This window comes from Thamnophis sirtalis, unplaced genomic scaffold (genome assembly GCF_051295495.1).
Source record: "Thamnophis sirtalis isolate CommonGarterSnake01/CBP01778 unplaced genomic scaffold, rThaSir2_p1.2 scaffold_6, whole genome shotgun sequence".
Lineage (NCBI taxonomy): Eukaryota > Metazoa > Chordata > Lepidosauria > Squamata > Natricidae > Thamnophis > Thamnophis sirtalis.
In genome coordinates this window covers 45,563,678-45,579,926 of record NW_028261386.1, presented here as the reverse complement: position 1 = coordinate 45,579,926, position 16,249 = coordinate 45,563,678, and the positions used below count along the sequence as shown (strand labels likewise).

Sequence of the window (16,249 nt, the reverse complement as noted above, 5' to 3'; positions counted from 1 at the left end):
TGACAGATTCCTACTCAGTCTTGTCTTTTACTTGATTGCATCCTTAGGTTTTTCTTCCAAAAGATTTTGAGTAGTTATACAAGAAAGTAAGCCATCCAGAGGCATTGACTGAGCTGGGTGGCTATAGATGAATGAATGAATGAATGAATGAATGAATGAATGAATGAATGAATGAATGAATGAATGAATGAATGAATGAATGAATGAATGAATGAATGAACAAACAAACAAACGAACTAGCTAGATAGCTAAATGTATTTTTTGGGGATCATTGAAATTTCATTTTAACTAATATGAGTGATCTTACTTAGTTGTTTCGTGGGTTTTGCTTAGCTCTTGCCCAAAAGCATTGGGAAATATTCCTCTACTATAGGGGTTCTGTGAACCTATGGCTCTCTCCCTGTTGTTCATGATTTCTGCTTTAGTTTCACTTGTGAAAATAAGTGCATTATTAACATTGTCTTTTTGATATATGGGAGATTAGCTGGATCATCACAACTTTCATACGTCAGTAAAATAAATACGAAAATTAGTTGTTGTTTTTTCATAGTGAAAGAAAGGAATGATGCCATGTCATTTTGAGTGGAGGACTACAATCTCTGTTTCTGTGCATTTCCAGTCTACTTTTTCATACATATAGAAGGCTTCAATATAGTCATTCTACAAAAGAAGAATGAGACTAGCCCTGTTCCACTACCAATACCAAAGTGGAAAAGTCATGGAAGAATTCTTGCTTCCTTCTGAAGACAAGGAGAGTTGAGGAGGCTAGGAGAGGAGGGTGTTGGTCTTCTAAAATGCCCTCCTTTGCTCTACACTCGATTGGCTGCATAAACTCCAAAGGCCTACATTTTCCTGTCCTTGTAAGCCACTTTAGCAAATTGCTTCTGACAAAGATTTTTAAGATTCAATTCCAAACCAAATTTAAACTACCAATTCCAGATGATTGTGGAATAAACTTTATGCGCGCATTTCACATTAACACTTCCTCAGATTATCCCACTAAAGTTATCACGCTACAAATATTTTACATCATAATTAAAATTTACAAATATTTATTTTATTTTTTTTTTTATTATTATTTATTAATAAACCTGGCATGTATTACTGAGACCTGGCTGGGCACAGAAGGAGGAGTCCCCCTTGTAGAGATGTGCCCAGAGGGATTTCAGGTGCTTCATCAGCCGAGAGCCCAGGGAAGGGGTGGCGGTGTGGCTATTGTAATCCGGGAGTCTCTGTTACCTCGTAGGGTCCCTGCTCCGGAGCTTGTCGGGTGTGAGTCTCTGCTGATAAAGTTGGACCTCAAGGGTCAAGTGGGTTTGCTGCTAACGTACCTGCCTCCCAACTGCGTTGCAGCATCCCTCCCCTCGCTCCTCGAGTCAGTAGCCGAGCTGGCAGTTGAGTTCCCCAGGCTTATAGTTCTGGGGGATTTCAACTTGCCATCGCTCGGTGAACGCTCTGATGGGGCGCAGGAGTTCATGGCTTCCATGACAGCCATGGGCTTGACCCAAGTAATTCGGGGCCCAACCCATGCAGCGGGTCACATGCTCGACCTCGTATTTCTCTCGGAGCAGTGGATGTGTGATCTTGGTCTGAGGGGTAATGAGATCATACCCCTGTCGTGGTCAGACCATTACCTACTGAGGCTTGACTTCCGGAGGCCAAACCCCCACCGTAGGGAGGAGGAACCGACCAGGTGGTTCCGCCCCAGGCGACTTATGGACCCTCTGAGGTTCCAGACGGAGCTTGGGGTTATTCCTGATTCCCTCGCCCACAGTTCGGCGGAGACTCTGGCCGCCGCCTGGCACTCGGCGGCGTCGGAGTCTCTCGACCGGATTGCGCCACTACGGCCCCTCCGGGTCAGTGGATCCCGGAGAGCTCCCTGGTTTACCGAGGAACTCCGGGAGAAGAAACGCCGGAGGAGATGCCTAGAGCACCAGTGGAGGTCCGATAGGTCCGAGGCAAGCCGAGCACTCTTAACTACCTGCACCAAGGACTATGTCCGAGCATTAAGAACTGCAAAAAGATCGTATATTTCTTCCTTGGTTGCGTCCGCCGAGTCACGCCCAGCCGCCCTGTTCAGGATAACCCGCTCCCTCCTTAATAGGAGGGATGCGGGAGACCCCTTGCAGGGCAGGGCTGAGGATTATGCTCAATTCTTGGCGGACAAAGTAGCTCGGCTTCGATCGGACTTGGACTCCACCGCAGTAGATCCAGCTGAGACACAGGAGGATCATTTGCCACATCAGTTCTGGGTTGAGTTCCAGGAAGTTGCCTCTGGGGATGTGGACAAGGCCATCCGAGCTGTAAGTGCCTCCACTTGTATTCTGGACCCGTGTCCCTCCTGGCTGGTGGCTAACAGCAGGGAGGTGACACATGGCTGGATCCAGGCGGTTGTCACCGCCTCCCTTCGGGAGGGGCACTTCCCCGCCGTACTCAAAACGGCGGTGGTGAGACCCCTCCTAAAGAAACCATCGTTAGATCCAGCCATCCTAAACAACTTTCGTCCTGTCTCCAACCTTCCCTTTATTGGGAAGGTTGTTGAGAAGGTGGTGGCCTTTCAGCTTCGACGGGCCTTGGAGGAAGCTAGCTATCTTGACCCCTTCCAGTCCGGCTTCAGACCCGGTTACAGCACAGAAACCGCTTTGGTCGCATTGACCGATGATCTCTGGAGGGCCAGAGATGGAGGCTATGCGTCCATCCTGGTTCTCCTTGACCTCTCAGCGGCTTTCGATACCATCGACCATGGTATCCTTCTGCGACGACTGCGGGAGGTGGGAGTGGGAGGCACTGTTTTGCGGTGGTTCTCCTCCTACCTCTCGGACAGGTCGCAGTCGGTGTTAGTGGGGGGGCAGAGATCGTCCCTGAGGCCCCTAACATGTGGAGTACCTCAGGGTTCGGTCTTATCCCCCCTACTATTTAACATATACATGAAACCGCTGGGCGAGATCATTCGGAGGCACGGGATAAAATACCATCAATATGCGGACGATACACAATTGTATCTGTCCGCCCCGTGCCAACTCAATGAAGCGGTGGACGTGATGAACCGGGGTCTGGAGGCCGTTAAGGACTGGATGAGTGCTAACAAACTGGTGCTCAACCCGGATAAGACCGAGTGGCTGTTGTGTTTCCCCCCCAATAATTTGGCTAATATACCAACGCTTAGGCTGGGGGGTCAAATTCTACACCCCTCAGATAGGGTCCGCAACTTAGGAGTCCTCCTGGATCCACAGCTGACTTTTGATCACCAGCTGTCAGCTGTGACCAGGGGGGCATTTGCCCAGGTCCGCCTGGTCCGCCAGTTGCGGCCCTACCTAGATCGGGGGGCCCTCACAACAGTCACTCGAGCCCTTGTGATCTCTAGACTGGAATACTGCAATGGGCTCTACATGGGGTTGCCCCTGAAGTGCATCCGGCGACTACAGCTAGTCCAAAATGCAGCCGCGCGAGTGATAGTGGGCGCACCTCGGTTCGCCCACGTTACACCTGTCCTCCGCGAGCTGCACTGGCTGCCTGTTGGTCTCCGGGTGCGCTTCAGGATACTGATGACCATCTTTAAAGCACTCCATGGTAGTGGATCTGGGTACTTGAGAGACCGCCTTCTGCCGATTACCTCCCTAAATCGACCAATTAGATCTCACAGACTGGGCCTCCTCCGAATTCCATCTGCCAGTCAATACCGACTGGCGACCACGCGGAGGAGAGCCTTTTCTGTTGCTGCTCCGACCCTATGGAACGAGCTCCCCATGGAGATCCGCACCCTCACCACTATCCAGACCTTCCGCGCAGCCCTCAAGATCTGGCTCTCCCAGCAGGCCTGGGGATAGGTTCCTAATTACCCGCCCGAGTGTTTGACTGTTGAATGAAAGTTGGGTTTTTATTATTTTTCTGTTGTTCACATATTGTTTTATTTTGACCTTGCACCTCCCCTCCCTTGTCGTTGTAAGCCGCCCTGAGTCCCCTCAGGGAAAAGGGCGGCATATAAATCCCAATAAATAAAAAAAAAAAAATTTACAAATAAGTTATACACGGCACTCCATCTCTCCATCAACTTTTCCCAACAAATCATTCTCTTTATTTTTAGTTTCCAGAAATGTTGTTGGCTAGCAGAGAGGCATTTTTAATATCTTAAGTCCCACCAAAGCAGAAAAACCTTATTTTTCCTTGGAAGACATGTATGTTTACAGGCACTTTGTAAGATGCAGTAAGCTTTGACAATGTAGTTAGATCATTTGTAAATCTCATTGGTGAGTTACCAGTGGAGACCACTATGAAGGCAGACATTGGGTAATATCTGAGGCTAAGAAATGGGCATCTGCCTATGCAATGAAGCTTCTGCCCTTCCCACCCTGCTATATTCCTCTCCCTTTGTTCCAGGGGTATCCCATCTTCCAGAGCCAGTTTCAGGAGTGAGCAAAGAGGCATCAATTTCCTCAGCATATAGCACATCTTTGGATATTCTGCTATTCTCCCCTCGTTTGTTTTCATTCATTTATTCTTTTTTACAGGGAGGAAAAAATAATTATCTGTTTCAGAACTAAAATGTAATCTTAAGAATCTCTGCTAGAAGGACATATGTACCAAAAGCCTACTCCTTCTACTTGCTTTGGACTGCAATTCCCAACATCCTGCTGGAGGGAAGACTGTCCTAGAAAGACTCAAAACTCCAACAATAAAGAATGAGTAAAGGTTCATGGTCACAACTGGAAGTTTTCTTCCCTTCCAAAACCATCACACGGCCACTGCTGGAAGGAAGCTCTGCATTTCTCTCAGCTTCAGAAATTTCCTCACCTCTCAGCACAGGAAGTTGTTGTCGCAGCTCACCTGAGGGAGTTCCTGTTATGTAGCAGTGGAAGAGTTTTGTTCAAATGAAGTTTTGGAGAATGATGTAATATCAGATAGCCCTCCATAATAGTAATTCTTTTGGTGACCTGGTTACAGCCTACAGTGTTATTACAGTCCCGTGGTTTGTGTTTTTATCACAAGGGGTGGAGGTGGGGGAAAACAGGAGCAGGATAATTTCAAAAGGAACAAAACAGAGCTTCCAGATTTCCTTTGGATCGATGAAGTCTTTTCCTTTTTCCACTTTATAGTAGCACCAGTTCTAGCTTCCAACAGATGTAGCCTGTCAGATGCACATAGGGAATGGCCTGTAAAAATCTTAGGTTCCAGCATGAACTAGGAAGAATAGCAGGAATTACTAAAAAAAAACCTAAATATTTCTTTACCAAAGAAATTTACCCTTTCATCTCCAGATAAAACTAAGGGAAACAAACAGGCCAGAGACTGTACTATACAATAGTGTATAGGCATCCTATAACTGACCAGATTGTATACATTTACACAGATAAAAGAATACTGGTGTTTATAATTTTCAGATCATCTGATTCTTTTTGCTATATGTCCCATTAGGGAATTGCCAACCTGATCAATATTCCTGGAAATGATTTGACACTTCTTAAACTTTGGGGACTTTGATTTCATTTTAAGCAAAAAGCTCTTCGTTTCTACAGTTGAAGATAAAAAATTTAATCCTTTTCCTGTAATCTTGAAACAGCAGTCCAGTGTTAGGATGAATTTAAGGAAGTAACCAGGCACATGTTTGTATGGTATTTTAATATATGCTTTTAGAGCATAATATCTCAAATGAGTCATCCTAAAGTAGTTATTACAGAATGTTTTTACATGTACTAACACAACAACCTTTTAAAAGAGCGAGCCTTTATTTTAAGTACATATTAACTTTAGGTTGTTCTATTCTCAATTTTTGGGGTCTGTGTTTCCATTTGACAAAATTATCAACAGATTAACGACCAACAGCCAAATCACCATTATTCCAATGGTATCAGAAGTCAGCAGTCTTCTGAAATAGCTTCTTGGCAAATATATTAAGAAAACAATATTAATGAAAAGCACAAGCAATCCCTTGTAGACATCTCATCCATCCCTTTTCAGTTGGGCCTGTTCTTGGCACATACAATGGAATTCCAATTGTGAAGCACCAGTGCTTGTGAAAGGTTTCCAAATATTCTTTCTGATAGAGCACTTTAATATAAAACTCCCAAATTTTCTTAGAACAGTTGTTTAAAGACTCTCCTCCTTAGGAGGGATTCACAATGATAAAACACATAAAATAATGTTTCTAAACGAAGAAACAAAGTTGTAACAAAATTGAGAAGCTAAAACATTTTCAGAATTCACATGGGTAAATAAAAACACATGTACATGTAAGTAGAATTCTGCAAACTTGAACATTTTTCATGTAAGAAAAAAACAATACCTGCCTACCGTAAAAATATTAGAGTTATATGAAAGCATGATTTTCCATACAATAAATGTTAGCTTTCCATATATCCATATACCCATACACTTTTCTGCATTCTATTGTCTTGAACCATTTAAATTACTAAAATAATAATTATCTGGATGAGAGATTTTTGATCTTGTAGTGATTTAAAACTTGAGGTTAAAATTAGTGCTTTAAAACAAACATTGCAACCAACAAGCGCAAAATAGCAATAGCTAGATTACATTTTCCCACTCTTTAAGAGATGACACTTAACTATTGTGGAATTACATTGCACGATACTAGCTTTCATTCTCTTGCCATCCCCTCCAAATTAGACATATTAAATGTCAAGTTTTGCAGAAGCACCACAGTATTTTATTTAGCATATGTTATTGATAAGTTATTTTTCTCCCTGTTCTCCAGTGTACTTAAATTCAACTGTGCCAAGGCTACCGAAGTATAAAAAAAAGGACCTCTATTCAAATGGCATAGACAATAGACACTGGAATGTACAACAGAAATTCCACAATTCATCATCATTTAAAATTAAACAAAATACAAGGAGTCCATTCTCATTTGCATTATTCCCCACCAACACCAGAGCTGGATGTGACTTCAGTCACAGGGCTACTGCCAAAAATGGTGTCAAATCTTTTCCATCCAGATTCCCATGATTTAAAATGGGGGTAAGGAAATACATGACATGCAACCCCTTGTAATGACCTGCAATTAGCGCTGCACATGATTTCAACACAAAAGAAGAACTGAAGTCAGTTCCTAGCAGTGTGAACCACACCTTTCTTTTGTCCACTCAAGCTTAAGCCCTTCAGATGGTGTTTGGATTCCAATTACCAATTTATTCATCCTGGTCTGGAAACATCTAAAATCTTCATAATGGCAGCAAGCCAAGAGTATTGTCTGTTGGAAATCTGCAGCCCAAGCATAGACAACCTGTACAGTTTTTCACTTAGCTAATTCGGTCCAATCAATGGTGGCAAAAAAAGGGTGTGCTTTGATGTCTTCAACTCCAGCGATTCCAGCGCCAAGACGTTCCACAGAATTGAATTGCAAAAGCTGAAAAGAAAGAACACACCAATCAACCCAAGCTTCTCTGGTTATTGCTCATTGGCATAGAGGATTGCATCCTCTGGAGTTAATGCCTACATTTCAACAATATTTATAATAAACTTAACTTTTTATCCATATGGCTATTAAAAAACACTAGCACATTAAAAAAAACACTAGCACACTAACACAGCACTAGCAAACAGAAATGGGAAAAGATCAGGATAGTGGCCTCTCATATTTACAGCTCCAGTTTTATCATATAGTTAGCCATCCTCTTTTCTCTAAGACATTTATCATTACTACGTTATTATTGCACTATAACAGCCTGTTTGTTGGAATCTGTTTTTACATATCAATTACTCTGGAAATGTGGATTAGGAGGATGATTTGGGTATATTATAAAACATGTTCTCTTCCATCTTCCACAGCAATTCCACAATTACTAATCTTGGAGCTAATTACATCACCTGACATTATGTGGAGAACATGCAGATTGAATAATGCAGCATGTGATCAACCATATTGAAATGATTTCCATGCTACTGATCAACTTAAATAGGTGTTAAATATCTGAGACTGAAAGACAAAAACAAAAACAAATGTTGTGCTGTTAACTTCTGTTTCTTCAAAACTGGTTCTTTTTTAGAGCTTTTATAAATAAGTACCCAGTATAGCCTGATATTATGCTTGATTTCCCTTGCTTACGTGAGGGTAAGCAATGCCAATGCTATAGAAGAGTGTAAAGTATCAGAATTATACAACAAACATAAATAACAGTATTTGAAACATCTGGCAGAGGTCAAGACAGTAAACTGAAGCAACTGATTCTATTATTGAAATGTAATGGGGTTTATTTATTTCACTCTCAGACTAATCTTCTCCTAAAGAACTCAACAAAAATTGCCAAAAATGCCCTCACCTAGGAAACATATATAGTTTAAGGCAATTACCTCCTTGATAGCCACTAAATATAGGAAGTAATGGGGATGTCTGCATAAATTTTATAGGAAGGTAAATGCTCTTTCCTGTAGAGAAATCCACACAAATTCTGCTCTCTTCATATATCACAGGTTATTATTCCTTTTAAATTAAAAAAAACCTGTAAAAATGTTTAAAAATCTCAGCATCCAATCACCAATTCTCTTTTGTCGATATCATATTCATACAAAACACTATCAGTTCTTCTATCCTGCCAAGATTACTCTTTACTGAACCCTTTCCTAACCTGTCAAGATGAATATGTTGATGTAAGAAAGTTCTAGATTCATAAAGCATGTCTTCTGAAGAATCACCTACCCTAGTGATGGCTAACCTTTTTCGGATTGAATGCCCAAAGCGTGCATGCGCACAACCCCCCAAAATGTGATGCACGTGTGGGGGGCGCCCCTGTGAATGTGCAGGTGGGGCCCCCGTATGTGCCCCACACATGCCATGCACCCCCCCGCACATGACATGCCCTCACATGCACCTCCCCCCCACGCATGTGCACGCGGCCCCCTGCACACGTGCTGGCCAGCAGTAGGTGCACGTGCATGCATGGAGAAGGTGAACTGGAACGACGGCTCACTTGCCCACAGAGAGGGCAGAGTGTGCCACCAGTGGCACACGTGCCATGGGTTCACCATCACAGACCTATCCTAAGTATAAACTGATCAGTCTGAATCTTCAGATTCATAAACTGAAGACTTTGCAGTCTAAAATCTCAGCCTGCAACAAGAATTAGCTGATGAGAACACCTAAATCAGACGATTAAGAATGTAGTCAAAAGTCCCAAGCCCAGCAACATGTTGCAAATTAAGCGACAACAGAGGAAATCAAGTGTTTTGCATGAAAGAAAGAAACGTTATTAATCAAACTGAGAGATCGTTTGCAGAGATGGCTATTGGAGGCAAACTTATCTCCTACCTGTGACTCTGACTGTATGTTGTTGTTGGATTAATTATTATTTTAGACCAGGAAAAGACTATACTTCAATCTTCCTGAACTTTTTTCTAAGCTCTTGTGAATATTTTCTACACAGAAACCTTTGAGTTTACAGTATGCTTCATGTTACTTTGGTGAAAGATTTACAATTGCAACTTATCTTGAATTTGTTATCTGAAGCTGTGTGTATGTTTAATTGGCAATAAAGAATATTCCATAGACTTCTGTAAACAATGTAACAAATCTGCAAGATGATTTGACAAGGAAGGACTGGCCATATCCTTGCTATTTCTCACGTTCCTTTAAGCAACTCCCTAGGTTACAAATTGTGATCATGTGACTGCAGGATGCTGCAACCAATCATAAATGTGAGTCAACTGCCAAGCACCCAAATTGTGATGACTATAGGGCTAGTGCAATCACCATAAGTGAGAGTACAGGTCAAAAGTGCTTGTCCCCAAGGCCATCATAATTTTGTCATTAAACCAATGGTTGTAAATTAAGGACTACCTATACTGACTGACATTAATTTTACAATATCTGTATGTTATCCCAATCTCTAAACATAATTATACGTGGTTACCTATTATACAGTATATTTAAGCAGACCAGTACGTAACTTTATGCTTGTGGCTTTCCTGTCGTATTTAGATTTGTTTTCACTAAACCTGATTACATGTGAAATTTAAGCTGTACTAGATCTTTGCACTTTGCTTGTAAGGCCTAGGCTATTGAAGTATAATGTTTTTAAGTGACTGGAGAAAACACAAGTTTTTAATTAGAACACTAGAAATTTATCTGAGTAAACATGTAATAAAAATGAAATATGAAAACTTTACTTGTCACAGCTCATTAAAGCGGGCAGAATTAAAGTATTTCAGATAAAATATTGGCTGTTGTGTAAATGTAGTGAGGAAGGTAGAGCATGGCTTCTGGAATACTTTTCTTTACCAAAAATAGACATAGGAGGCATCTGTATTCAATTTTATAAGTAACATGTTGCATCTATTTAAGTGTATGTTTATCCTCTTCTTCGTGTTGCATTTCTGTGTATGTGCACCAGGAAGCACAGAGTGAACTGCATAGGTTCTGCTCTGAATCAAGTGATGAAGGAGGAGGAAGATGGAGTGAGAAAAGCAGGATTTCAAGCTGTTATCCATGACCTCTCCCATATGGATATATATTTCTGGGGGTTTCTTCTGCTTTTTTTTTGCCTCTACTGTTTCTCAGTTGAATCTAGTCTGTTTCAAACTTGGTCTTCTTTTGCCAGCTTCTCCCATAATACTAAATTTGATCCTACTCTGTTCTGTTTCCAGAAGACTTACTGATAAGAGAAACACATTTTCATAATTGTCTAATATTGGGGGGGGAGGCCTAGGAAGACAAAACCAGTGCAAAAATATATATGTATTTTTATCTGGATGATTAGCTGCAACAAGAACTTATTACATTATATGTGAGAGTTATTAATGACAGTTAACAGCCGGTAATTTTGTTTCAAGCTGTCAAATATTTGTTCCTTTAAACCTTAGTTGTTTCTGAAATAATCCTGAACTTATTGGTTCGTAAGTACAGATTAAGAGGAAGAAAAAGAATATGTCAGCAAATAACTGTTGAATTGTTAAGGTACTGAGATTTAAGAGCTGACCAGCTGTAAAGCTGATTCAACTGTAAAGCTGATGAAATGTAAGGCTGATGCAATGAAGATGAATCTGCATTGGTATAGCCAGTTGAAGACAATCAAGGGTGTCCACAAAAGTATTTTCCACTTTAAGAGGTGTTTATATAAGGCAGCCAGGAGAAAGGGCGTATTTCTCTCTCCTTGTGTCCGGTATCCATTGTTAAGTTCTCCATGTAGAGTTAAGAAGAAGACTGTATTTGCCATCATGTATATTTCTGTATATGTTGTATATAAATCACTGTTAAATGTCTCAGTCTCTGTGTGCTGTGTTTTGTTCCTGGGTTGCCTCCTAATCGTAGTCACGCTGAAAACTCTTTGACATATATCAAAAACCCTGTTGTCATTTTTAGAGTATTATTTTTATACTGCCTCTTATATTTATCAGCCTACAAGAAATACAAAGTCAAAAGATGGACAGTCTCCATTTAGTTTGGATGAAAACTAAATTTCCTTTTACTTGATTTTAATGAAGGTGTGTGAGACAGCCAATGTTTAAGACATCAGGCTAGAAACAGGTATGTTTTAGGCTCAATGCCATCTGGGCGTCCTTGGGCCAGTCATTCTCTCTCAGCCACAGGAAGGAGGCAATGGCAAAGCACTTCTGAAATCTTGCCAAGAAAACTGAGGAACTAAGTCCAGGCCAGGAGTCACAAAGATACACAGGTGCACAATGAAGGTATGTCACAGAATGTATCCCTATTTGCATTACATACACACAGTATTTGTTTAAATCATATGGAAAAAGATAAAAACACTGCTTGATGGGTATCCCCAGTATGGGGTTTCAGTGGAAACCAATATGATCAGATCAGACAGAGGAAACTAAGAGGAACTGATGCTTTTTAGACAATTAAAATATTTATCTAAAAAAAAGTCTTCAAAGAGGCCCAAGGAGCTTTGGCAGCTAAAGACTCACATATGAAATGTAAAGAAATGGTACGATTGATTGCTAGTAGTAATAATACTAAGTAGGTGTTTTTTTTAAAAAAATCCACAATAAAGTCAAAAGAGAGATGAATATATACATAGAAAGTGAAGTGAACTCTTCTTATCTGCAACTTCTGATGGAAAATGTTTGAAAGGAAGTAACCAGCAAAGCATAAAAATATTTACAAAGGATAAAGGAACTGAAGTTTACATTTCTTCCTTCTTATGAGTCTGTCACATTTTAAATAAGCAGTTCAAAAGAATAATTTCATTTCTAAGTTTCCTTTAAAGGGAACTATAGTATAATGCAGTTGTCTTTGGTATTATTTGGGGCGCATGCCTTCATATGCATACATCTAATAATCAAAGTGAGAAATTTCCCCATAAAATGTATTCATTTGCACATCTTAAGTTGGCTCTGCCACTTAAAACTGCTCTAACCTCACTTAGTAAAATAACTCAGATAACAAAACAAGCCTTCTTTGTGAATATACATGAGTTAGTAGATAAGCAGTCAGAAAACAGCCACTCGACCGTCTTCTGGAAAATATAACAGCTGATATCAGGTGGAAAAGTTAAGTACAAAGACATTTATGTTCTGAAGGCTTTCCCTGTTACAGGAAAAAAAAACTTTTAATATGAGAAAGGAAATGCAAAATAAACTGCATTAAAGCTGCATCATTCAAAAAAAGACTGGTTATTATGCTAACTGGGGCAGCTTTCAAGAAATTTGATGTCAATTAAGAGAGCCTTAAGAATTTCATCTCTATCTTCAGGTAATCAAAATAAGAAATAATGCCTCTGAAGTACGTAGCTTCTAGCTGGCTAGATCGGGGTGGGGTGTTATTTTTTCAGTGAGGTCACGGATTTTGAAATCCATGTCATGGGACACATTTGGCATGTATCTGCACACTGTTCCTCTCTTAGACATTCTGTGATGGGCTGACCCAAGCAACCTGTGAAGGGGGTGGAAGAGGAAAATCATAATGACAAATGACTTGCTATGCCAAGAGTCCCTTTTTCCTTTTCCTGACAAAGCTTCCTCAAAAATGAATGGTAGTTTCCTTAGAAAGACACACAAAAGAAAGTTGATTTACTAGCCAATGGAGCAGACTCTTCAACTGTAAAGTCAGCCACATGCAGCCCAGAGATGAAACACTTCCTTTTGGACATGGGTAACCTTGAACCTGGGGGAGGAGGGAAAATAACAAATGGTCTGGCATAAAGTGCCAAACGTTGCTATGTATTGCTTTAATAAACTCCTAAAGATGCCAGTGGTAAAATTCCATTCATTTGCAGTCTCCTTTCTGGAGTGGAGCATAAAATATCTTCTATTCTACAAGTTTAAAACTACATGAAGTCATTTATCTAAATAGCATATGTATACTTTTATTCTTATTTACTTATTTTAGGAGACTTTTCTACTACTCCCACTGAATACTGACTATAAATGGTTTATAATCCTATCTACATAAGTAGATTAAAACAATAAAAATAACCACAATTTTAACAATTTAAAAAAAAACTAGATCTGATCGAAATATAAGAACCATAACATTCATACAACAGGACAGATCTAAATCAGATTGGCTCCATCGTCAAAGTTTATTAAAATAACCAAGTGTTAGCATGCTTCTAAATCCTAATAGATTATGCTCACTTTAGTATTAAAAATATATCCTTACTCCCAAATCATCTATGTCAGGGTAAATAATTAAAGATAAATCAATGGATTTCTGCAGCAATTTTATGCCCTAGCTGTACTTGGTGACAACAGGTAAATAGGTCTTTTATACTTCTCTATCATTCTTTTCCTTCTTTCCAAAGTTAAATAATTAAGACCAGTGTTCATTCACGTTTTCCTGGTATAAACTATAGAAGTTTTCTACCCTACACATTAATAGTTAAGTTTCTTTATATTATACAGAATTTTACTGCTATGAAGATGTAGCTACCGGAGACATTAAGATAAACCACAATCCTATTAATACATTTTCAGACGTTGAATAACATTATTCCCAAATCTTTTATAAAAGCTTCTACAGATAAATAGGAAAGATGGGAAACCCTTTACAACATCAAGTATGAAAAGAACAAAGCTAATTTTATTAACAATGTAAGGTGATGAGGGGCTGTCATTTTCACTGAGTGAAAAAACAAATCCATTTATTACATTTTTGTAATATACTAAACTGAATATTTTTGATATGTTCAGTAAAATATATGGCATGCGTTAGTCTGATTTTAACTGTAGCAAGCAGTACAACATTTATACACATTCATCAATAATTTACCTGTTGAAGGAGTGATCTCGCTTCTTCTGAAATGTGATCTGGCAAGTTTAAACAGGTATGAGTATTTATTCCTGCTGGGTGGCACTCCAAGAGAGTCTATGGCAAACCAACAAGAAATGCATCATGTTAAAGTCCATGTTATGATAAAGAATGGCAATGCATGTTACTATATTCAAAAACTTAAAGTAATCTTCCTCAATTTATGCTAATATTTCCATAACTCTTAACCAGAAAGTGATTGACATTCTGACTGGAAATGAGGGAGGTTGTAGTTCAACTAGTTGAGCTAGTTAATCAGGTGTAATAGAACTGATTATCAGAAGAACGGAACAGCGCAGGCTTGCATTGTTTTGGAGGCTTCACCTTTTGAATATTCATTATGCTTATCTAAAATCTAATTCCTGTTGTGAGTTGAAAAAAATGGAGGTGCAAGCTAAGGTATATGGATTCAAACAGGTAATTATGACCTCTGTGAAAATCCCTAACAATAATGGAACAGAAAATCTCATTAAAACACAAAGCAATTACAGTGGGTATCTCCTCACCAAAAATTGCATGTAGACTTATTTTGCATTGTACATACACATACTATCCATGTCCACGGCAAACAACTCTGGAAAATAAGTTGATAGGTTGTTCCCAATGGTGTTCTGAAAATGTGAATGGGGCACGAAGATCAAGGAGGTACAAACCTCCGTTCCATTTCTCAGGCAGGTTACACAGCCTAATTATGTTATTTTATACAGACATAACCCACCTTAATTCTCATCAACTTCAGAGAAAGTGGAAACTCTATTTCAACATACACCAAGGCTAGCAAGAGGAAATAATTCAGAAACACATTAGGAGAGGGGTATCCAACCTTTAAGGCTTGTGGACTTCAATTCTCGGAATCCCGCAGCCAACATGAGAATTTCTGGGAGTTGAAGTCCACAAGTCTTAAAGTTACCAAGGTTGGAACCCTCTGCTTTAGGACAGAGTTCCCAAAACCTTTCTGGCTTTGCAACTGGCAATGGGGGGAGGGTTTGGTTCTATATGAGCAGCTGGCAAGCAGCTGTCATGCAGCTCCATTTGCGCAAGCGGCGTGCATATGTGCCCACCGCTCACGCAAGTAGGAATGCATACATGCTCACCCGCCATTTCTGTAGTCAGGCTGCAAATAGCTCATGGCCCACTAGTAGGTATGGCCAAGAGGTTGGGGAACCCTGCTTTAGGGAACATCATTTTCTTTCAGAAGAATCAAATGGGAAGAAGCCAATGAGCCCCTCCTTCCAACAAAAAGACATGCCTTCTTTCTACATAATTTAACCCTTTCACCTGGCTGGAGGAAGGGAGGTGAAATCTATAAAGATGGGTCAAATATGAAACGTTAAATATCTGCTCTATTCAAATGAGGAATAATGAAATAAGAGACATCTTTTTCATGAATTCACTTCCACACTGTACCCCAGAAACTTGCATTCATTGTTAATTACTTCTTGTTCTTCAGTGTTACATTTGAAAGGGAATACTTCTTTTATATCTATTGTTTTCTTCCCAGAAAGACATTATGTACTCTAACTCCTAACAGCATGCCCTATTGACAGCACTAGTGTTTTTCCTTGGAAGAAAAATACATATTCAGTGTCTGGGTTCATCACCATGCTAAGTCATAATATGTTCAGTTTCAGCTTGAAACACTTTGTGAACTAGTAATGTAGTATAGGCTATTGTTTATGGCTTAGTGCATTGTAAGCACCTGGCCATCTGTGGTTTATTCAACAAATGATGTATGCTGTCGAGAGCCAGTTTGCTCTAGTAGTTAAGGCACCAGAACGTAGGAGACCATGAACTCAAGTCTCACCTTAGCCAGGAAAGTTAGTTGGGTAACTTTGGGCCAATCACTCTCTCTCAACCCAACCCACCTCACAGAATTGTTATTGTCAGTAAAATAGGAGGAGAAGGTGTTTTACAAATAACTCATTACCTTGAGTTATTTGTAAAAATAATAAAGGCGAGCAATAAATATATCAATAAAAAGTAATATCTTCAATTGTTTTAAAGTTTTTCCTTACAATATGAAAGTTT

At 39.9% G+C, this 16,249-nt stretch overlaps 1 protein-coding gene across 3 annotated transcripts in view; it reads right to left on the bottom strand.

Moving 5' to 3' along the window:
- Positions 1 to 5,599: 5,599 nt before the first annotated feature.
- Positions 5,600 to 16,249, bottom strand: part of RPS6KC1 (ribosomal protein S6 kinase C1) — a 103,809-nt gene continuing 93,159 nt past the window's right edge. For 2 of the 3 annotated variants that reach the window (XM_014073642.2, XM_087717776.1), the window contains 2 exons: positions 14,183 to 14,278; positions 5,600 to 7,363 (listed from right to left, as the gene is read on the bottom strand). In XM_014073642.2, coding sequence (XP_013929117.2) covers positions 7,253 to 7,363; positions 14,183 to 14,278 — 207 coding nt within the window. In that variant the 3' untranslated portion in view covers positions 5,600 to 7,252. Of the gene's footprint in view, positions 7,364 to 12,985; positions 13,076 to 14,182; positions 14,279 to 16,249 lie in introns of all 3 variants that reach the window. The other variant, XM_087717777.1, reaches the window with a different exon arrangement.